Below are 23,824 nucleotides of genomic sequence, written 5' to 3'. Positions count from 1 at the left end.
ATGGAGCGGCAGAGAGCAGCAGGTAAAGCGACGCCGGCTAGAGAGTTACGGGGAATACACAAATTCAACGACAAATAATGCATTTATATTAATAGTCAGCGGCAGGTTAGAGCTTATTGGTGGCTGAGTATGAAGTTAAGTAGGTAGTGCAGGGGTAGTGGGGTCTAGTAGTGGGAGCTTATTGCACATAATCTGTACGAATAGAGCAACTGTGTACAACAGCATACCATCCTCTAGGAGCCACAGCCCTGCTTTTAGATACAGATGTGTAGATATGTAAGATGTGTTAGCTTTTACTCTACTGATTACTATAGTTTGGCCTCCCAGCAGAAGTGGTAGACGAGGGAATTTAAACTGGATGTGAGAAGAGACCAAGGACTGATTGAGTCTCTACATCTGGAAGAATGTCCAGACTAGACGGGGGAATAACTCTTACCTGCCGTCACGTTCTATGTTTCTGTCTGGTAAAGCATGTCCTTAGTGTGCGCTCTGTGTCGGCACCGAATCGTATAAAGCGTTGTGTTGCTTGGTGTGTCGTGTTGTGTATACAGATTATATTGTCCAAAGTGTTCTGTATTCAAAGAGTTGGAAATAGAACAGACACTTGCAGTAACGGGTTGATATTGTGTAAAGTCCATTATTATTATATGGCTCGATTACATCAGTAGTGGATACTTGGCTAGGACACTAGGTCATAGATTAAAAGCAAAGGGTCAGAAGTTTACGTGTCGAGTAACAAAGTATTTTGTACTGGAGAGTGGTGGATAAGTGGGACAGCTTTCCAGCAGCAGTGGTATAGGTTAACGCCGCTAGGGAAGTTAAGCATGCATGGTATAAGGGTGTCCTGAACACGAGACACGAACAAGTGGGCTAACCGTTTCTTACTTGCCATCTGAATGTGTGTTTGTGTTTTTCTTGTCACAGCCTCGCTTCGGGCAGAACCTTTGCCATCAAGAAGACAGAAGATGAGCGGCCCCCGGACCACGGAGAAGAAGGCTCAGACCCCCAGGAAGCATGGAGGCTTCACGAGCAGGGTTTTTGGGTTTGAATGGTCAGATTTATCAAGCTGGCAACGATTTGTCAGTCTGCTGAACCGTCCCACGGACCCCGCAGCGCTCGGGGTGTTCCGCTGCATGTTCGGTAAGCAGTACGGACCCAGCCACCAAACTATTAGGGGGGAGCAGGGGGCTGAAAAACGTTCTTCTTCACTTGTCAGCAGCCAGGGTTTGGTGTGTTTTGGCAGCTCTTCCTGCTTTTTACAGCTGGAGTCTCTCAAAAGACAACCTTGTGAATTATCATTGACTTCAACTAGACTTTGCAGCAATAAAAAAAACAAAAAACCCTACATTTTAAATATTTTGTAATGTATTCTCCAGCGTTCCGCTGTCCTGTTTCTACCGTCAAACAAATCATCTGAAATTACCAACTGATCAAAGCTGGGGAGGTGTTCCGGCTCAGTCATAAATATCTAATTTATCTACTAGCTGCTTCTCAATTCACTAAGGATATTTGGGTCTGACCTCCTATACTCGGGGATCAAACATAAACTGCTCTGTAATTCCACATCTCATTTCGCTATGTCTCACCCCAGAACTAGACACAGAATCACACTATATAAGAGACTGAGTAAGAAGACCCCGGGGACTCTTTGGGGACTCCATGAGTTGTGAAGTGAATGGTCTACCTTGGTGAATTCCTCCGAGTTGGCCCCCACGTAACACATTGCCTCCCGCTGTCTTTTAGCGTGCGGCCGCATGCCTGTGGTTATCCAGTGCTGGCTTTAAACTGTTCTATTTTTTTTTTCCAGCCGTCCCAGTCCGGTTTTGGCGTAATGTATAGTTATATCAGTGAGACTGCGTTCCAGAAATCTCCCCGCGTTAACCACGCATTGCTATAATTTATTATTTTCTTCATTCATATAATGTATATATTAAAGACACTCCCCGCAGTATGGGTATAGGAAAAATAAATCAACAAAGACAAACCAACACATAAAGTGAAGAGGGATTTCTGTGAACTCTTTCAGCTCGCTATGATTTGCCTACAGCTTAGTGAATAAGACCTTTTGGAGTGGCCGGTCTGCTAGACTGTGAGCTGTGTGTCCAAAGGGGGAGGTTTCTGCACACAGGGGGAGAAGGTAGCTCTATTTAAACATTGTCCTGACCTTTGATTCCTTTACATGGTGTGTGTGTGGGGGGGAGATCTAACATTTAAACACACGGAAGCTAGAGAGGTCACTTTATCTACTTATCTTTTGAGACCTTAGATAGTTAATCAGACTTTCTTGTGTTGGGCAGAGAATGCGATTTTTCTGCTATTCTCGTTACCGCCCCACGCTTTGTAATAAAGAGCCGTGTTGGGTAAACATGCGGCATGAATGCTGTTTATTATTTAACAGATGCTGGATATTATTGTACAATTTACAAATAATATGTGGGTATTCTCTCATTAATATACCGTGCAGTACACTATTAGTATGTAAACACCCAGTATTATTATACATACATATTCTCTTGTATTTAGGAATATTATATCATACATATTAGAACTTGGATACCTATTATTATTTATTTATTTATTTATTTGTAATTTATATTTCTGATATTTAGAATAAAAAGATGTTACTTATCGCCCTGTTAATCTCCCCACAGGCCTGCTGATGGTCCTGGACATCCCCCAAGAACGTGGCCTGAGTTATCTGGACCACAAGTACCTCGACGGGTTAGACGTTTGCCGGTTCCCACTGTTTAACTCCTTGCGGCCGCTGCCCCTGGACTGGATGTACATGACCTATGTCGCCATGCTGCTGGGTAGGGGGCAAAATACATTGTGTTTCTGCTATGAGTTTTTTAGCTTGAAATTCATACCCTGCTTTATCAGGACCTTCTGACTTATTTTCCGTTGATCTCTTTCTTTGTCTTTCCTCTCCATTGGATTTAAACACCACCCCCTTTGCTTGTTGTCTGACATCTTTCTCTGTCCCCCTCCTTTGTTTGATGTCCCTAGGATTTTCTTTATGGAGGTTGAATGGTAGTAATCATGTAGGCTTAACTACATCTTTCATTAACTTGCTCTTTTAGGTGCCCTGGGTATAATGCTAGGGTGTTTTTATCGCCTCAGCTGCCTCCTCTTCCTCGTACCATACTGGTACGTCTTTTTCTTGGATAAAACTACATGGAACAATCACTCTTATCTCTATGGTCTGATCGGTTTCCAGTTCACCCTGATCAACGCTAACCGCTACTGGTAAGTTGTTGAAGTTGAGACGTGTCCAAAATTTCCATTTGCTTATGCGCTCCAAAGAGCCCCTGCCTTATAGAAGAAACCCTTAACCGAGTCGCCTAGGGTAGACCCCGCAAATCCCCAAAGCTACATCTGTAATATATCTTGCGGAGCTCTCGGTATCAGGCTTTGTAGATCCAAATTCGCCCACAGCATACGGACCTTTTTACAAGGACCAAAACCATTCATGAAGAGTCACATTCGAGCCAGCCTGTATGCCTCAAGCCAGGAGTCCGACTCAAACCAGCTTGCCCACCGGTATCCCGTACAACTTCCACTCTAGCCGCCTCTCCTTTACATTCGGTCTTTTTTTTCCCCCTTACAGGTCTATTGATGGTTTACTGAACTCCCGCAAGAAGAATGCGCATGTTCCTCTCTGGAATTACACACTTCTTAGGACCCAGGTAACAGCTTACTGTCTTCAGTTAGAATATAGACACTCAACACAACTATCTGTACAATTCCGATTACTCTGAACCCCATGATATGCTTCTACTGAGTTCATGGCCTTTATTATCAAATATCTTTCAGATCTTCATTGTTTATTTTATTGCTGGCATCAAGAAACTGGATGCTGATTGGGTAGAAGGCTACTCAATGGGCACACTTTCACGTCATTGGCTGTTTGATCCCTTTAAGTAAGTATAAGTTTCCTAGGTTTTGTATCTCACTTCTGTGTTTGTGTATGTAGTAGAAATACACAATTTCTGTGCTGCTGCCAGAGGGGCCGTTCCTTTTCACAGGGGCTAAACAAACATGGCTGAAAGAGCACAGACAAAATAGAAATGAAGGCCATCGTTTGCATACATATCAGTCCATGAGTAACAGATTCTTCTTCCCTGCCAGCTGCTGAGTACTTAAGTGCAGATAAAATAAAACATCAAAAGTTTTACTTTAGAACTCCTTCAGTTTTTTTTCATTTGAAAATATTTTAGTGGATCTAAAAAAAAAAATAGCATGTATTTTGTACCTCACCCTCCTTATATCAAAGTACCACAAGGGGGTGCTGATTGTTCTCTAATAACATTACATCGGAAAATATTTTTTTGGCTGTTCCTGATCTCTTGCTGCGTTCACAATTAAAATATTGCTTTTGCAATCCACATCATGATAACCTACAGTCTGTGGCGGCCGCGTGTACCTCCAGCCATGCTGGAACTCTGAGCCTCTCCGTAGTTTGAAAACTGACAGGGCAACGTTAAGTGTCCGTTGGGGCCACTCTTTTGTTTTCCTCTCATAGATTGTTCTTGTCAGACGAGATGACCAACCTTGTGGTTGTACACTGGGGAGGACTTATTCTGGACTTGACTGCTGGATACCTGCTGTTTTTTGACGTCACGCGCCCAATCGCGCTGTTTTTCGTCTCTTATTTCCACTGCATGAACTCTCAGCTCTTTAGTATTGGTGAGTGATGAACTCAGGAGGCATAGTGTCTTCTTTCCAGATGCTTAATACATTATACGGGGCAATCGTCTTAAGGTGCATGATTATTGCTTTCCGTTAACAAAAACAAAAAAAACAAACAAACCCTAAAAGGTAAAATAGCGCACCACTTAGAGTGAGCTAATACCCCCAACAATATGATTCTTAGAAAATAAAAACACTTAGTGTATGCTATTTTCTGAAGGTAAAAATTACAAAGGTTCTTTTCTCCTTTTCCCAGGTATGTTCTCCTACACCATGCTGGCCACCAGCCCGCTCTTCTGCTATCCTGACTGGCCCCGTCGGCTTGTGGCCAAATTCCCCCGCTGCCTACAGTATGTCCTCCCAGCTGTGCGGCCCCCACAAGAGAGCACCGAGTGTGTATACCCCGGGCGGAGGGGCAAATCTCAGCTCAAACTGCGCCAAAAACTCGGAGCTGCCTTCACTGTGCTCTACGTAATGGAACAGCTCTTCTTGCCTTATTCGCACTTCATCACCCAGGTAAAATCACCCGTTTAATTTTTAAGCCACGTTTTATGTTACACTCCCTGGTCTTTCTGAATCCACCCCAAAGTATTTAGAAATGTTGTCTCTTTTTTTTGTAGTGGTTTATTGTAGTTAATTATATATAAATTTTTTTTCTGTCTTAAGGGATACAATAACTGGACAAACGGCCTCTATGGGTATTCATGGGATATGATGGTTCATTCACGGTCCCACCAGCATGTCAAGATTACCTACAAAGATGGCATTACTGGAGAAATTGGGTACCTCAATCCTGGGGTGAGTTTCTTCATGTAAAATGGACACAAACCCTGCCTGGTGAACTACAGCACTATACAGAAGCAACCTTAGGAACATACGGTATAACAGTGTAGGGAACAGAGTCTCGTTGGTCCAGAGTTGTTGTTAAAACAGGCTTCCCACTGAACAATTCTGTAGGGTTGCAATGACATCATGATAACCAACTGAATTCAAAGTTATACAAACTTCAATTCAGATCCCCAGTTATTATCGTAGGATTTAGTTTTTGTGACCCGGTCACATTATCTGTGCTCTTCACATGTCCCATCTCTAGCTCTGCCCATAATGTGTCTGGGATGATAACTGTGCCAAGAAGCAACTGCTAAGGGTGGAAAACTGTTCACGGTCTGCCCTCGTCTCTTACGGCCCACACTTAGTGTCTAGGGGAGGATTTCCAGTAGGAAAGCCGTCTTCTCCATTCCATGACGGCGTTAGAAAGAACCACCTCCAATATCTCTTTCTAAATGCCAGTTGGCTTCTCTGCTGCATTTGTTACTCGTTTAACCGAGAAAATAACAAATGCTGAACGGGGATTGCACATACAGGGACTACATTGTAACACTTTATAGTTTCACCTCTCGTTTCCATTTCTGTGTGTATTAAGAATCACTCGCCATCTAGTCTACATTTAGTTCTTTGGGAGCCTTTTTTTCCTCCTGGAGCAGCACCTTAACTCTGAGAACCGGAGCGGCTACTAATCTTGTAGCCGTTTTTTGCAACTAGCAAATGTCCCGCTAGAGCCCCTGGTTCCCGTTACAATCATATATATACCTTCTAACTTAATCTTCTTTTGCACCAGGAGAGTTGGCTTTTGGTTTTTATACGTTCTTTTCTGTCGCCGATACGGTAGGTGTTCACACAGACCCGGCGCTGGAAGGATCACGCAGACATGTTGAAACAGTATGCTGTTTGTCTGGAGGGTCTCCTCGGGGCATATAACATCTCTCGGCCAGAAATTTACTTTGATGTGTGGGTCTCCATCAACGACCGGTTCCAGCAGAGGTCAGTGAAGCCCACAGACGCTGGGGCAGAGTACAAACTTCATTATAGTTATTTGTTACTTCCAGTTATTAGAAGCACCTATAAAATTTCAGCCGTGCTTTGTGGTTCTAGTACATTAACCAGGATGAATGATTGTTAATTTTAACTTAAGAAGGGGCAGAAGCAAACAGACCTTCATCACATCCCATCCCGTAAGTTATATATTGAGGCAAATTCACATATTTATTTTTTTTATGTTTTCACAGACTTTTTGACCCCACCGTGGACATTGTGAAAGCCGATTGGTCACCATTCCACAAAACACCTTGGGTAAAACCTCTCCTGGTTGACCTTTCCCCCTGGCGGTCAAAGTTCCAGGAGGTGGAGATGTCTCTGGACAATCAGACCGACGTGGTTTTCATTGCCGATTTCCCGGGTAAGTAAGGCATCTGTGGTTGGGTACCATCCTGTACTGTATGATTATAGCGGAGATTGCGTAACATCATATGGCCATATATTGCTAAGCCCACCAATATGTCGAAGTACCCCAATTCGGGAGAGCCCTATCTCATTTTACAGCTATGTTGTTAACCATCAGTGGGACTGCACTGTTTTTAACTCATTGAGGCTCTTGTGCAATCTAGGGCCCTCTCTGGACACCATTAATGAGGCGTCTCTGGATTGTATAGACACAAAGTGCATACCTACTGTGGTTATGTATGTTACGCTGCAATCAAGACAAATACTAACATCACATAATCTACATACCTTTTTCATGACCCACATCCCGTGTATCCGTGTATGGTTAATGAATGCTCGTGACCTATAACATTATCTGCTGGGCAGAGCCATTCATATAATTCAGTATTCAAGCATTCCTTACAGTCTCTCAGTTATCAGAGGATTTTATTTCTCTCTATGATCACCAATGTGGCCCAATAATGAGACCACAACACAAAAAGCCATATATTAGTAAAATGCTTATTATCCAAAAACACTTTTCATGTTCTCTCGTCACCCCTTCTTGGTCGCTGTTTTCCTTTTCACCCCCCCGTTGTATGTCTCCGACAGGCCTGTACCTGGAGAATTTCATTAGTGAAGATTTGGGGAACACCAGCATACAGATCCTGCAGGGAGAGGTGAATGTGGAGATTGTGAAGGAAGCCAAAAACTATACGCTGAAAGAAGGAGAGCGCATGCAGGTAAAACGTCTAGAATCGGTAGTATCTGTATGTGCGGTAATGAGTAATAAACAGTGAAAAATACTGATATCGGTAAAGGCTGGAAGGACAGCTAAGCAGCCTTAAAGTGGAAATCCTATGGAAAAAAATTATATGAAAAAGGAAATATTATTTCCAGTAATGTGTGTGATTTTTATGTTATCCGTATAGATGAGCGAGTTCGCTCACGTAGGAATGTTCTCATTTGTATCGATGCTAAAGATTTTTGTGTGTAAAAATGTTGATGCAAATGAACCAGAACAAACATTTGGGATAAATGTCATGTTTGAGCCGCGACGCACACAGATTAGCTTTAAAAGAGAAAATATCTCCCGTAGGTAGAAAGGAAACAAATGGATGCTGATGTTTTGCATACAATAGTCCGTTCCCCGCTTTGATCTTTGCCCCGTGACGAGCCGTCGTAGAGATTAGACACAGGCTTTGTGTTGTTTGGAGCAATGTTCTCTGATAAGCGAGTAAACAGAGGGAATTGCTTGTCAGAATTGGATATAAATAGTTTGTTACTTGTATAAATCTAAAAGTATGTACAATTCTGTTACTTCTTGGAATTAGACTGTTAACGCAGTATTTATCTCCCCAGCCCTTTACAAGAGTAAAGTTTCCGCTCAGGGGGAGGTTTGATAAACGCCAATTAATGGAACGCTATGTTTTTCCCGGGTACGTCGGTATAAATGCCCTGGGCTCGTGTTGTTGCCTTTGTGTTTGGAATCTGTATAATGTCCATTGTAAATATCAACATTAACTGGGCTTTTGTGGAAGAGGCCATAATGGGATCTGGTCAGGGCAAAATGGCTGCCTGCATGAAACAATTGGCCCTTTGCGATGCAAGCCTCGCAACCTAAATTGAGCCCGTCTATCACTGATCATTTCCTACCGCCCACATTTACCTGTCAGGTAAATGGGGTCTGCGGGTAATGGTTATGATGTCATAACCTGATATTTCTCAGCACATGTGGACCGTACAGGGAACATGAAGAGCGAGATCGCTGCTGGATGAGAAATAGATATACCTAATAGTAAGGGGGGGATGCCGCTTGCAATCTTTAGGCTGGTCGAAAACTTCTTCCTCTGTTAACCCTGTAGTTACACCACCGGACATGGCCGCCTTGCGGTTAGTATAAGGAGGTATGAATCTGGGTGTCTGCTAGCACAGATCCACTGCTTGGCTGTGAAGGGCAATGACACTAGAAGGCAGCCAAATAATCTGTGCAAGGGACCTCATCACATACTGCTGGGGACCAGGGGCCCCTCACAACTTGGAAAAAAATAGCTAAGTAGGGAATGGACATCACCCGGCCCTCAGTCTATCTCTACAAACTAACATCTTCCCCCACCCCTATCCCCAGCCGTGTGAATCTCACTACTCCAACCTTTTGCCTGTTTTTTTTCATCCGGATCATTCTTTCACCTCTACTCATTCTTTTTCTCCTTATCTCTTTTCAGTCCCTGCCATGTCTCTGTCATCTCCCCCACCCAATCCAATCACCATCCGGCCCCATTACTGCCCTAGCCAGCCTTGTTTCTTTCTCCCTACCCCTTGCCCTCCTCCACTCAATCCTGACACATCCCCCCTTAAATTCCTCTCTTTTTTTTTTTTTTTTTTCTTTTTTTTTTTAAATAAAACTATATACGAAGTTATATATTCTTTGTCGCTGCTTTTAATGGAATTTCAGACTAAATGTGCTTCATACCGCGAAGCACTGGCCCAAGAGAAATATCCGATGAAATAATAGCAAGCAACCAGAAAAAGGTTATATTTAAACAAAGTTCCTGGATCAGATTAATACAGTAAATCCTGTCCACACTAGTTGGTTGACCGAAGACAGATGACTATTTGATAAGTGAAAGAAATCCCAGCCTGTAGGGAGACCAACTAGACGAGCCTAAAGGGATTTAGTAGTTTGATATAAGGGCATTTCTTCTTAATTTAACTGTGACTTAAAATGAATTCCAGAACTACATACTATCCCAAGTCTGCCCGGCCCTTGGAAATCCTTCTCCCATTACTCAATGTGACATAGACCTAAAATTGCGGTGTCCGCTGGGGATCGAAAGGGACAGACTCGCATTGCGCCACTGAAAACGCTATGGGCATTACCAAGAATTATTGTTGGCATAAATAACTCGAGGCTCCTGTATGATATATATTTATTTGAGGCTCAAATGGAACTAAATCAGACTTATTCTTAAACTTGAATTCCATTAAACATATTCTGGTTCCTTACTAATATCTTTGCGGGTCTCAGAAGACCTGGTGTTACCTCCGTATCCTCATCTTACAATAGAATAGCAAGTGTCATGTCCCATTCGATGAGAGTATTAGAAACAAATCATGGATTTGCAGTTATAAATGCTAAGGGGGGTCTTTGAAATACACGGAACCTGTTGCCTCCAGTTCATCCTTGCCAGTCAGTCCAAAAGGCCAAATCCAGTGTATTCCATGAACTGTTTCGGGACAGAAACTGTGATACGACTTTTATCGTAAGAACACCTAGGAGGGAAATAGACTCAGTATAATACTTTAAAGAATAAGACGGTTATCATAAAGCCATGTACCTGAGCGCAGGACACGGGAGATGATGGGGTTTGCGTGTTCTCACTAATGGGGGACGGGTCCTGGGCTGACTTTCCTCAAGGTCTAGATATCTTCAGTGTCCTCATTTCTTCTTCTTGATCCATATTATGTATATTTCTTCTCTTGGGTCAGAAGGCGATAGTCGCCATGTAGCAGACAGTGTATTTGTCCTTGGAGCCACTGCTTATTTTGGCTAATGGCTTATTTTACAAAACATACAAGGCCTGATTACATGATGTGTGCGATACATGGGGAAATGCATGTGCTTGTAGGACTAAAGATTACAACGTTTTCTAGCTTTGATATCAAACTATGACTTTTGTAACATGCCAGCCTTAGCCAAGAGGGACTGCATGCGACCGTATAAGCAGACAGACTGCTGGGACCCCTATACAAATCAATTATGTTACCCGGTACATACATCAGGGTCATCTGTTAGTCCTGCGGGGAGGACATTAGAGATGGACCAAGGGGCTCTAACGATGTAATGCAGCAGAACGTATGGGTGTCTGAAATAGGATGGGTTTTAAGGAAACAAAGGAGCTTCTAGTTGACGAAACAGCTTGGTCAAGGGGTACATTTTATCAATCCAAACAGCACGCAAAATAACAAGAACATTCTTCTTTGATTATAGATTGAGTTTTAATGCTACAGGAACAGGGTTACAATGAGAGAGGTCCTTGTTATCAAACCTCTGTTCTAACAGATTTGTTATTGACATAAACTTCATGTGCCGTAACCCATACTTTTGTACATTTCAGAAGACAAATGCTACTTGCATGGTGTTGTAAGTAAGTTCAGATATATTTAATGGAGGCTTCACAGATTATAACTGTATTTTAGGTAAGAGTCTCCATCTCTCTTTCTTGTGGGGATTATAAAGAATGAGGAACCTTGTGCAAATTGTTGCATTAGCTGTCTGAGGTCCGGCGAAAAGCCATTGTTCAATTCATTGACTGCAAATAAGAACCATTCGGCCATCTAGTCTGCCCGTTGTTCCTCGATGGAAAGACTTCGGTCACATCACGTCCCCCAGGATACCTTCATGCCTATCCCGTGCATGTCTAAACGCACTGCATGCACCAAGTCGGCTGGGAGTCTCTGCCACTTATCTACCACCCTCCCAATTAAGTAAAACTTTTTTACATTACTTCTAAGTAGGACCATCTTCGCAATGGAAATCTGCATCAGCGGGCCGAATCAAGTCTTGTGGCTTCCCAATATCCCTCGTACCGCACTGCGTTATATAATGTTATGTCGCCATGTACTTATGTTTGCTTTTCCAGGAGCCTTGAGTACGGCAGCTAATATTAAACACTGGTTAGTAAGGTCAACGCTGGCTATAGTTTTACAACAGGTGCAAAGTCCTCCTTACTGAGATGTGACATGAAGACCTGTCAAGAAACTGCCACCAGAGGGCAGATAATAATCCAAGCATTCTCCAGAGAATTCATCTACTCCGGCCATTTTTTTTGCAGTGCTATGTTACTTTACATCCATACCACCCGCCTTCATTATATAATAAAGTGTGTGGGACCAAAACATCTTAAACTGTATTGACAATTAATATTTTGTTCTATAACCCCTGCTCAGACAATCCATAAACTACAAGCCACTGGTATATTTACTAACATAATTGCAATATAAGTAAATATTAGACCAAAAAAACGATTCAGACAAATGTCTTGTTTCATTTTTGGTCCATTGATTTTTTTGTTTCCATTTGCCCTTTCGGTTGGAACGAGATTCCGAGGGCTTTCCGCTTCAGTGTCCCCGTCTCCTTCCCTGCAGCTCTGCTTCTTTTCTTGACTCTTCTTGTTCTTTTGTCTTGTTCGCCCGCTTCTCCGCCAGGTTTATTTTTATTTTGTCCCCTTTTCCATCAACCTGGCCTCCTGGTGAAATTCCGCGAAAGGGCGGAGCCTTCTGGCACTCCGTCTCCCCCGATTGGAGGAACTGGGGTGAGGCTGTCCTGTGGCTCCACTCCTTTGCAGAAGTGCACCAAACGAACTTCCACAAAGGGACGGAGCCTGCTGGCCCACCCTCTCCCCGTTCTTCCAATCGAAAGAAAGGGTGTGCCCGGAGGCCCTGCCCTTTTTTGCAGAAGTGCCCCCGGAGGCCAAAATAATGCAGACAGATTCGTAAAGAAAGAGTAGTGTTTCTGTACCCGTTTCTCCACAAATCTATCTGCATTATTCTGGCCACTTGGTGTCCTTCCTCCAATACCAGGAGGCCAGGTGCACAGAGAAGTGGACAAAGAAAGAAAACACGGGGAGAAGCGGACGAGGAAATGAGACACAAAAACAGGAAGAGTCAAGAGGAGAAGCGGCGCTGCCACAAAGGAGACAAGAACATGGAAGCGGTCAACAGCGGTCTAACAAAATTTCTGATTTCAATTTGTTTTTTGGGGGGGTCTTTCTTCATTTTTGGACATTCGTATAAATGAACAAAATTGGTAAATTTTGGTAAACGAATGCGAAAGCTTGTTGCGTAAATATGTGTCGTATAACGTGTATAAGGAAAGTATCCTGAAAACCTTTTTTGTAAGGCCACTTGTGGGTGTTTACCAGGATCTAGTAGGCAGTAGTGAAATGTTAATACTGAACTCAATAATAACTGTCAGAGTCAATAGCAAATATCCCAATGGGGAGACTGCTGTGTTAATTAGGATGGGTTTTGCTGCTCTGTAACAACTTTCGTTTATCAGGCCTCTTACACAGACTGTACTTTGGGCACCATTTAAGTACCATGCCATTTCTGTTTTTACACCTTTTTTGTTCTTTCGCAGCTGCCGGCTGGCGAGTACCACAAAGTTTTCACGGTGTCCCCGGGTCCCTCATGTTACATGTACATGTATGTGAATACCACAGCCGTGACATTGGAACAGAACCTCACACGGCTACAGGAACTAAAGGAGAAGGTGGAGAACGGAACTGGTGCGTATTTTTAATGGGGGATGCAACTGATTATCCATGTTAATGGGCCGGTCAACTCTACACAGTGGGAAATCATGGGATCTGTGGTTGAGCTGGAAGCCATTAGTTACATTAGGAGAGGAGACCTTTGTGGGTTTATTCTTCCAGTCTGAGGTATATATATACTTTTGGCAAAGACATTAATACAGTAAGGTCATTCAAGGGCTTAGAGTCATGTCGGGAGAAGTAACAAGACTGTCTGTTAGAGAAGATACCAGTGAAAGATTCCGGTTTGCTGTAGGGCAGAATGCCTGCTTGTTAGATGTACACCCAGGGCTAACTTTCCTATGTTCCCCTCGTTCCAGAGACCTCTCCTCTGCCTCCTGAGCTGCAGCCCCTGTTGTCTGGAATAGTGGAAGATGACAGTGTTGCTGATCCCCTCGTGGTCACCTACCTGCGGAGGCAGAGGCGCGTAGAAGATGCACAACAGAGACGCAATGCAACGATGCTGCAGAGGTTTGAGCGGTTCTTCAAAAAGAAGATCTACGTGATGCGTCGTAGGTGAGTCCGAAAGGAAGTTTGGGGTGGTTATGGATTTCGTTTTCTAGTGCAGTAGGAAAAGGGATAACACAGTGTTTGTTCTGGCCAAAGATGGAAAGGATCATTGTCTGTAATATCCTGTTAGAAATGGCCCATGTGCATAAAATAAGATAAATGGGATGTGACTAAGAAAAAAAAAATTTACGCTGCCAGCTGTTCAAGGGTGATATCCTACCCATGAATAATAGACATTCTTGGCTGGAAACATATTATGGGGACTCTGAGCTGTAATTGCCATTGTTTCTTGATTCTTAGATGATTATGATGTGCTGCAGGAAAGTTGTGCCTCTGTAACTGTAGACTCACCGTATAGAACATGATATACATTTAAATCCACAACAGGCCGAACGCCGAGTAACCAATCTTTGACGTAAGCTCTTAGAACATACTGAAATATTCTACTTCCGGAAGCGATTTTGCTGCACGGGAAAGTACAGCGCATGTCCTAGTAGTTGGCTGATTGCTGTGATTTTAATGAGGGGCAGTATAAAAAGGATATATATGTTTGTTGATCCTACAGTATAATAGCATGTGAGCTATACATATAATGAAGCTTAGAAAAGGGTGTTACAGTTAAAGCAGAGATTGAATCTGTTGAGGTCAAAATATGCTGTTGTATGAAGCGCCTAGCATAATATAATATGAAAGAAGCTGCAAAAGTAGAAACAGAACAATGATGGCACTATATAAAAGAAACCTGTCCTGTAAGAGCTGTATCCTAGACAGAAGCTCTATGCAGTTCCGAAATAAGTTCAGGTAACATTGTACAACTTTCTACGTAAACCAATATACTTCAGAAAATTATTGGATTTGTCAGGACAGTTCCCTAACTTTCTGCAAGACCACCACTTGGGTTTCCAGCTAAGAGGGAAGCTGAGGATTAAGTCTCTGCAGAGGAATGGGTAATCACATTTTCAAGCTTGCACACTACTACAACCTTCATAGCGACATTGTATATGCATGATTTAATTCCCACATAAAATCCTCTTCCTTCTCAGTTTTCTCATGACTGCCATCTCCCTACGGAACATTGCATTTGGCCGTCCGTCGCTGGAACAGCTTGCAGAGGAAGTAGCTTTTGCCAACATGAAATATGAAGAGCCAAACAAAGAGGACAAGAAACAAGAGTTTATTCAGAAGGAGCATGAACATTCAGATTTGTGATGTGTATAAGTGAGAGAAGATTTTTCCTTGAATACGCAGAATTTTCTACATGACCTTTACTGCTATCTGCCCTTGTACATTTGCTGCTTTGACATGCCCGGGAGCTGTCTTTTGTATATGCCAACAAAATGTTACCTAAAGCTGCTGTCTGGAGGACCCCACATTAAATATTGCACCAATGTGGCAATAATCTTGTATCTTCACATGTTTATATATTCACACCTGTGGCTACATTGCTGCTATAGGTTCTAGATAGCATTGACCGCCAACTGTTTTATGTCAATGTTTCACAATATGGAAGAACCTCTGTATGAAAGTTTCAGTGTAACTGGTGCAGGTTTTATAGCAGCTGTATTGTAACAAACTGCATGGAAGTTGAGTGGTTGGGGTCTGATAAACTCAGTATTTCAGGCTCCATGTTTTTAATCTGCAACATTGTTTAATACATACAATATAACCTTAAGCCCCTCCCACCACCCTGATTGACAGTACTCCTATCTATAGATGCTTTATAGTCTCACTAGGATAAACCCCACCCATACATAGAGCAAGCTCTAGTTCAGTAGCCCATCAGATTAATTAAAGAAACACAAGTCAGACCATAATAGAGGGAGAACTCAATACTTTATTGATGGGTAAGTCTTCCGCTGTGATCTTTAACCAGAAATATGGATTTAAAATAGGGCATTTTTATGTATAGCAAGGTCCTAGTTAGAGATCTCTCTGAAGGACAGCTTGTAAACAACCAGTTTCTCTGTACCACACTGGTAAAGTGTGCCGATTCCAGCAGAGAGATCTCTTCCCAAGACCAAGAATACATGATCCAGAACCTCTGCAAGATTCAGGACTGGTTTTTCTGTACCACACCAGTACCTGCCAGAGGATACCAGACATTGAGTACAAGAACACAAAAAAGAGACCACTGTAAAAGGCTTTTAAAAAAATGTTGCCTGGAGCAGAGGCTACTCTGTACTTACGCCTGGGCCAGGCAACACAATAAATAAAGTTACACAGCAATGTTTCTTCAAGTAAGATCCTTTCGTACCCCTCCCTGCCTCGCGTGCCTATTCTGTCTGGACTCTGCGCTGGGCCAGTTTCTCTGTAGCCACACCAGCTAGCTGCAGAAGGGGAAATACAGACGGAGTACAGGCACGCGTCTTATAATTAAAAACGGGCAGGGTCGGGGGGTTTGTGCAGTGTGGCAGTGGAGGAAAAAATAAAAATCTTAAATTAGGAAAACAAAACAAAAACTCCATGAGTCTACAGGCACCAAGAGACTTGTCTGCACTAACCGGGTCCATCATAGACTTTCAGGTAGAAGATTTTGTATTCCATGGGTCTAAAAAAAAAATTTTGGTTTTTCGATTCCCTCGCTGTCTATGCAATGGGAGCCAATGCTTTAGAATATTGCAGATAAGTATTATGTCATGGAATATAGAGGGCACAAGCCCTTTGTACTACAGCTAATGGAGCAAGACCAGTTAAACATCTAAAGTGAAACTGATCCAGGACAAGAGGCAGATTAGGGTACTTGGTCAAATGTTTCAAACACTTAAGGCTACGCTACATACAAGCCCATCTGCTAGAAGTACTGCTAGATAGAGTGAACACGAGGGAATGCAGGGGAATAGAATCTGTCATATATGGTTCCCTCTCCTTACAAGCAAGACATGGCACTAGTTACTATTACAGTGAGCCAGGAGTGACAGGGAAGATAGGATGGGGCCTTTACCTTCCATAAGAGCCTACAGGTTTCTCTGTATATAACGCCAGTAGGTCTAGTGGGGAAAAGCCTAACAAATCAATACTCCAGCTTTTTGGGCACTTCCCAAGGGAAGCTGTCCCTACCAAAGTGACCATAGGCTGCAGTCCTCTGATAAATTGGTTTCTTCAGATCCAGATCCCTGGAATATACAATTCCGCTAATTAATATGTAGACAGAAACAATTTTCATAGATTAACACAAAACCACTTTTCTACTGAATGAAGCTGCCCCGGCCACTTACCCTGTGCAGTCTGTGCACATAGAGGACCCATCATACTCACCACAAGAGTGGCTATCCAGGATCCACCAGTGGCCTGAAACCCCTTGTCAATCTTCACAACAGGGCCTATATAGTCATCACAGCAGGACATGCCAACTGAGAAAAGCCCTTCCTGACTCAGACTAGCTATGGAGTGACATCCAGCTCAGTGATAACTGTCAGCTTCGGCACACCCCCCCAATACACAAAAACTGTTACCAGCTTTACCTGACAATAACACCAGGACGAAGATCAAAGTTCTTGTTCACGATCGCCAACAGCTCCCTCTCACTCTTTTGAGAGGTCCCATAGTGGAAGATTGAGATAGACAAGGGATGTGCAACACCAATTGCATAAGACACCTGCAAGATGACAAGAGGCAACATAAAAAAAAAAGGCAGCTCCAGAAGATAGGAAGGAGTAACTCATTAAGGTAAACTACACTCACCTGGACCAGGACTCTGCGGCAAAGGCCAGACTTTACCAGAGATTTTGCCACCCAGCGTGCAGCATAAGCAGCAGAGCGATCCACTTTTGTGTAGTCCTTGCCAGAGAAGGCACCACCTCCATGGGCTCCCCATCCACCGTAGGTGTCGACAATGATCTTGCGTCCTGTTAATCCAGCATCACCCTAAAAATAAAAATTCAGTAAGCACTATGGCTTCATTTCAGCTGGGATTGATTTAAGGTGAACAGGGGTCTGTCTGTGGTATGTCATTAAAGTTGCATAAATATAAACCTTACCTGTGGACCACCAATTACAAAGCGCCCACTTGGCTGCAGATGATAAATTGTATCATCGTCCAGGTATTTGGCAGGAACCACAGCCTTTACCACTTTCTCCTTTAAGGCATCGCGCATCTCATCCAGGCAGATTCCTTCATCGTGTTGCACAGAGACTACAATGGTGTGCACCCTGATAGGAATGACAGCTCCACGGTCCTGCATGTACTGAACAGTCACCTACAGGGGGGGAAAAAATGCTGCATTAGACAGCTGAATTCACACACACACACACACACACACACACACACGTCTTTTCTTGCATGCAATGCTTAACTTCCAAACAATTCTAACCTGGGTCTTTGAGTCTGGTCTAAGCCAGGGCAGGGTTCCATTGCGACGTAGTTCTGCCATCTTAGCATTCAGTTTATGTGCTAGGACAATCGTGAGAGGCATACATTCCTCAGTCTCATCAGTAGCATAACCAAACATTAAGCCCTGTAGAGATATACATATATTAGTGTCAAGTCACACCTATTTTGCTAGTACAAAGGAAATCATAAGATGCCAACCTGATCTCCAGCTCCCACATCCTCTTCATTTCTGTCCAGATGGACTCCCTGTGCAATGTCTGGGGATTGCTGCTCCAGAGCCACCAACACATTGCAAGTTTTGTAGTCAAATCCTAATACGAAAAAAAAAATAAGATAATTTTATACCGACTGTAGCAATGTATTGAACACCACACAGTTAAGTCTGAAAATCAGTTAATTTACCTTTAGAGGAATCGTCGTAGCCAACGTGCTTGATTGTGTCCCGCACAATTTTTTGGTAATCCACGGACGCTCTGGAGGTGATCTCACCAGCAAGGAGGATCATGCCAGTTTTTGCAACCGTTTCTGTATGATGAAAGGAAACGGTTACCTCTACAAGCAAATACAGGCTACAGAGAAACTAGTTCTTTCAGACATACAGAATAGCCTTACCACAAGCAACTTTGGCATCTGGGTCTTGTTTCAGGTGGGCATCCAGAACAGCATCACTAATTTGGTCGCAAATTTTATCTGTTTGAGAAAGGCATTAAGGTTAACGAATAAAGTGTCAGTAAGGTCTCTTGCAGAATACAGCCAATCTTTAGATGTTAAAGAAGAAATCCATAGTTTCATTTGTGACCAAGACAGATTCTGTAGATGTCCCAAGCCTGCTTCAGTAGATCAATGAGCGTTCTAGCATTTCAGCCTAGAGCCAGGCTTCCATAAAAGGAGACCAACACCTCCCAGCAAGCTTTAGAGCGCAGGATCTGGTTACAGCACCAAGGAACAGCTGACACCATACGCTGACCCTGCCAAACGTGTGCAGAATGAAGTCAATAGGGCCAAAAACTCCTTTCATTATTCCCAGGGAAATTACAAACCAACTCCAATTCATTTGTATGAAGTATTGATTCTTAGCACACCACGTAGCATCCATTAGTTTAATTTTCTTGGACCACATGCTTTGTGTGGGGCGGTAGAGCTCAGAGGTGCCGCTTCTACAGGCGCTTCCAGAAGGCCATATAGAATCTTGGTCGAAGGCAACGTGCATCACATTACCTAACCTGAAACTTGATCCGTCATAGACACACAGCTCTGGCATTGGTCATTCCTTTCACGCCCATAGTCACATGGCTTCCCAGCCTCCCTAGCTAGAGGGCACTTTGGGGCCGTGTGGATACCGTCACCCACTAATCTTTTTCCTGTTAAAGGTTAAACTATCTAACCTAATGTGTGACAAAAAGGTCTGCTTCCATCAGCAGTATGCAGTTAGCCTCAATACCAGTACTACAGGTCAGATCACGTGTCCTATAGATGCCTCCCCGCTGGAACCGGGATATGCCGCAGGTTAACTCCTAAATGGCCGAGCCTGTGCTGCCGGAAGACTTCAATTCAGGCCATAAAGAACAGGCTGGAACCTGCGGCCAGGATCTATTCGGTAGCCGCTGCCACTCGCCAACTGGGAAGCCCGAAGACACGTCTACTTCCTGCGCCAACACCAGAACGTGGTGGCAAGGCTCAAGCTTAAGGGCGATTATGGTGAAAGCATTAACACATAGCCGGGTCTCACGGACAGTCAGGTGGCTGTTTATCTCCAGTACTGTCGGTCTCCACATGGAGCTCATAGCTCCTCCCCAGACAGCCATTAGCTGGCGGGAGGCTATCTGCGCGGGTTACCCGCGGTCACGCTTCAGCCGCACCGGACCACGTGCTCCCAGCTGCAATGCAGCGGAGCGCGCAACCAGCAGCACGAGGCTGGCGGAAGCGAGCACGCGCTCCGTCACACACTACATCTTCGGGTTTTTCTATAGATTCCTCTTTATTACAGCGTTTGGCGCTTACATCGTAACTGCGCCATTTCTATTAAAGGCTTCTAAACTACCGCATAAAACGCCATTAGAGAGCACTAATAACTCACCAGGATGTCCCTCCCCGACAGACTCCGACGTAAAAAGAAAGCTGCCCTCGTCGATAAGAGAGTCGTGGAAACCGTTAAGCATCTGGCCGTTCATTTTGCCGTTTAACTTGCTTTGTTAAAATACCACTGTGAACTACGGTCCCACTGCTTGGTCCTCGCCGGTAAGAATGCAGGATTAACGCCAGGTGGTGTGGCTTTATAGTATTCCCGCATTGACGTCACCAGTCCCGCGCGATACTCCCCGGCCATTCCACAGCCCCCTCCGGGTGTGACGTCACCTGTGAGGAGATGGGCCGGGCTCTATGGATTATACTACTTTACGGATAGTAGGGGGTTCAGAAAATTGGACAAAATACGAAACACTGTAATTTTACGCTTTATATTTTTTTTATATAAAACTTCGGTTGCACATAAATGATACGGAGGGAAAACACCACAATCAGTTTTTTTAAATCTTAGATTGTCTCATGAAAAAGATGGTACGGTCGCAGCCGGTTAGAGTGAACGCTAGTGGGCGGGGCTCACTTAGTCTAGCCAGAGCACGGCTGTGGGCATATCGGTTAACGGGAATCGGTACAGGTTGCTGACAGGTTATGTCATTACATTATCAAACGTACCTCGAAACGGCTAACTTTCTAGACTGTCGCTGTTCTCTTAAATATTTAAAGGCGTGTGCTTGATTTTGGGAGTAGAAGATTCTAGATTTATCAATAGAGCAAATAAATCGTTTTATGATTCTAGATTCTAGATTTATCAATAGAGTAAATAAATCGTTTTATGACTTTACCGGTAGCGACCCGGATTTAAAAATGGCAACTGACCGCGGAGAACAAGCGCCCTAAACAACCAAAGAGATGCTCTTATATATTACAATTAATAAAATTCTGCATGAGTGAATTCATGTAAAGTACATAGTTACCCAGCAACCAAAGATTAGCAACATGGTCAATATGGGCATGAAAATGTATACACTTATTTTTGATAAAATGTGTTTGTTTTTTTTTTCTAGTAGTTATCAGTTTCTTGTTATAATAACAAAGTAACGGCTGAATAGCCAATTTGTGTATCCGGGCACTTTGGGCTGAATGGGTTATTTCGGTCTCGGACACTTTAGGCTGAACGGGTAATTCGGTCTCGGACACTTTAGGCTGAACGGGTAATTCGGTCTCGGACACTTTAGGCTGAACGGGTAATTCGGTCTCGGACACTTTGGGCTGAATGGGTAATTCGGTCCCGGGCGCTTTTCTCCATTGGATTATGGCTAAGACATTTATTTTTTATACCGTGTCCTGATTTCTCCCGTGATACCACCTGATTCCCTTTGGCAGAACAGAGGCACCCTGCAGCTGCAACTGCCTGTGTCAGCATTATGCTATATTGATTTTATAAGTTTACTTATAAACCAACCTATATAGGAGCGTCGTATAACTTGAAAGAGTTCATATTTGCATAGGATAAAAAAATGGGAAGTAACAGAGCTATTGCACCCACTGTGTGCACATAAGTGGAAAGAGTATTATGAATAGTTGAATCTGGTGGAGGGGTATTCAGATCATTTATGGTTAAAGGAGGCAGTTCTGAAATAAATTAAGATATATATTCACCCTTTGAAATGAATAGTTGGACCCGCAGGTACTCACCCCACACGCCCCCCACCCACCAACCCTGAGATAGTAGACATGCCTGCGTCTTTGTTCTACAGCCGCATTTGGGCCCACAAGCCTTTTTCCTGTGGTTAGTTTAGAAAAGGGTTAATCCTTTTCTAGCAGGAAAGCTCAGCGAAGCTCTTTGTGTTGGTTTTCATCGCTCTGTAATAATTCTGCTATGCTATTCTTGTAAAAGACCCTTTGTTCAGTGGGTATATCTGTGTACACAGTCGCTACACCCTAAAGATATTACTCCTAATTCATCAAGTTTCTGGGAGGTTTTCACGGCAGAGCCATCAAGTTATTCTACGCACAGCAAGGTTGGTTTCTCTGCAGCTCTCGGAGCGGGTTCTTTTTTGTTCACTGGGTTTGTGGGAGGTTTAAGTCAGTAGGCCGTAGGTTTGTGGAAAGTTATATGAGTGCTCCCTCCTCCCATCGCTGCAGATTTTTCTCAGAATCAATGCTAAATGAAACAAAGGGCTAGCACGTGGAACCTGAGAGAACCGTGACACTGCAAGTATTCCATTCCTCATACTACTACACTCTACTGTAACTCAAAAGCAGTATTCTACACGCAATACTGCGAATCATCCAGGATTGCTGACAATCCATAGGTAACTTAAACTCAATAAGACTTACGTGTAAAATAGCGCATCTCATTCAGTATCACGTACGTGCATTCAATACCGACTAATACTGCATATCTAAATGATGTATAATTTTTTAAAGGGACAGTCTGGTGTCCTACTCAGCCCCACTACTAACGCATATTAGAATCAGTCGTATTTTAATATGGATTTTTTAATCTGCATTTTTTACTCTGCATTGGAAAACAAAAACTATTTGCATCGCACCGCCCCCTCCGCCTATCGAACAGAATATCACAGATGCTGCAGGTATTTTAGACCGTTGCGTACATATCTTAAAACTGTTACGTACTAAAGGTGGAAAAAAAAGTCCAACCTTTCCAAGATCTAAATTGCATCAGGCCAGATAAAGAAACAAATATTTAAAGGAGGGGGCCGCTAAAATAACCTCAGATAAGTTCTGCTTTATGTAGCGAGATGTAAAAGAACGCTGCCTGTTATTATGTATTTCTCTTTATTGTCTTTTAAAAGTTTTTATGCAAATGCTACAGTTGCCCAGCAAAAAAAGTCCTGTCATTCCTTGAAAGCCCTCCCCTTTGTATTACATCACAGCGGTCTGACCACCAGCAGCCACTCCCACCTGCCGTTTCATGCTTCTGCAGGTGAAACACTTCCACATGACACAGTGATGGCCAGTGAGGTGTTCTGTGTGATAGGTGTGATGAGCTATTAAAAGATCTTAAAGGTAACGCCCCTTCTGTGATATAATAATAATATAAAAATCAAGGAATGTCTAAGTGGAACAGCACCTGCTGATTTTGTTCAAATAGCAAAATCCTTTGTGAGTCCACGTCAGAATAAATCATGTATCAGCAGCTTGGAAATTGTATTGAATAGCCCCGAAAACTCTTCTCATCAAAAAAGCAATCCAGTTAAAAGCCCCCATGGTACCCGGCTGCAAAGGTAATGCATTTAGAGTTTTAGGGACACCTACTGTTAAGACCATTGTTCTATATTTGAGATAGGACTGTGACTTCTCTTAAGTGTTCTGCTCATGGGGTAAAAATTTCCTCAAAGGCCTCACATGGACATGAAATACGTGTGATGAGGTCATCTCTTAGGCGCCTGTTTTGTAAAGTAAATAAATCAAATTTAGCTATCTGATCTTAGTAACTATAACCTTGCACCCTCATTCGTTGTGGAGCACGTTGTGCTCTTTCCAATTCAGTTGCACGTTTTGTATGAATTGGTGCCCAAAATTGAACTGCATGTCGTAATCGAGACCTAACAGACTGAAGCCCCTTTTATACTTCCTTTGACTAGTAGGTGAAGGATTCGCAGAAACCTTCAGCAAAATATCCCCTATGATTAAATCTGAGATGGAATTTAGTAATAATCGTATATTTACTTCT

At 43.2% G+C, this 23,824-nt stretch overlaps 2 protein-coding genes across 2 annotated transcripts; one reads left to right on the top strand and one right to left on the bottom strand.

Annotated features, from left to right (window-relative positions):
- LOC149300205 (vitamin K-dependent gamma-carboxylase-like) lies at window positions 1-14,981 on the top strand. The gene is made up of 15 exons (XM_089485657.1): window positions 1-22; window positions 925-1,140; window positions 2,652-2,810; window positions 3,081-3,246; window positions 3,608-3,686; window positions 3,814-3,920; window positions 4,523-4,686; window positions 4,946-5,205; window positions 5,356-5,487; window positions 6,359-6,510; window positions 6,756-6,925; window positions 7,561-7,691; window positions 13,091-13,238; window positions 13,583-13,778; window positions 14,816-14,981. The coding sequence occupies exons 1-15, from the start codon at window positions 1-3 to the stop codon at window positions 14,979-14,981; spliced, it is 2,268 nt and encodes a 755-aa protein (XP_089341783.1).
- A 1,801-nt stretch (window positions 14,982-16,782) lies between these two features.
- LOC149300204 (S-adenosylmethionine synthase) lies at window positions 16,783-20,273 on the bottom strand. The gene is made up of 9 exons (XM_089485677.1): window positions 20,180-20,273; window positions 18,715-18,792; window positions 18,505-18,627; window positions 18,301-18,413; window positions 18,083-18,226; window positions 17,750-17,968; window positions 17,454-17,636; window positions 17,234-17,367; window positions 16,783-16,885 (listed from the first exon to the last, which is right to left on the bottom strand). The coding sequence occupies exons 1-9, from the start codon at window positions 20,271-20,273 to the stop codon at window positions 16,783-16,785; spliced, it is 1,191 nt and encodes a 396-aa protein (XP_089341803.1).
- Window positions 20,274-23,824: the final 3,551 nt, after the last annotated feature.

The sequence above is a fragment of the Sceloporus occidentalis genome, unplaced genomic scaffold, assembly GCF_023333645.1.
Source record: "Sceloporus occidentalis isolate IW3139 unplaced genomic scaffold, rSceOcc1.0.p SCAF_26, whole genome shotgun sequence".
Taxonomy (NCBI): Eukaryota; Metazoa; Chordata; class Lepidosauria; order Squamata; family Phrynosomatidae; genus Sceloporus; species Sceloporus occidentalis.
The sequence above is the reverse complement of the archived record's forward strand: the minus strand, read 5'-3'. Positions and strand labels throughout refer to the sequence as shown.

Coding starts and splice junctions, on each gene's coding strand:
- LOC149300205 (XM_089485657.1), top strand. CDS start 1: ATGGAGCGGCAGAGAGCAGCAG. Junction 4,687..4,945: donor CTCTCAGCTCTTTAGTATTG/GTGAGTGATGAA, acceptor TCCTTTTCCCAG/GTATGTTCTCCTACACCATG. Junction 13,239..13,582: donor GAAGGTGGAGAACGGAACTG/GTGCGTATTTTT, acceptor CCCTCGTTCCAG/AGACCTCTCCTCTGCCTCCT.
- LOC149300204 (XM_089485677.1), bottom strand. CDS start 20,273: ATGAACGGCCAGATGCTTAACGGTTTCCACGACTCTCTTATCGACGAG. Junction 18,793..20,179: donor TGTCGGGGAGGGACATCCTG/GTGAGTTATTAG, acceptor TTTCTCAAACAG/ATAAAATTTGCGACCAAATT. Junction 16,886..17,233: donor CGTCCTGGTGTTATTGTCAG/GTAAAGCTGGTA, acceptor TGTATATTCCAG/GGATCTGGATCTGAAGAAAC.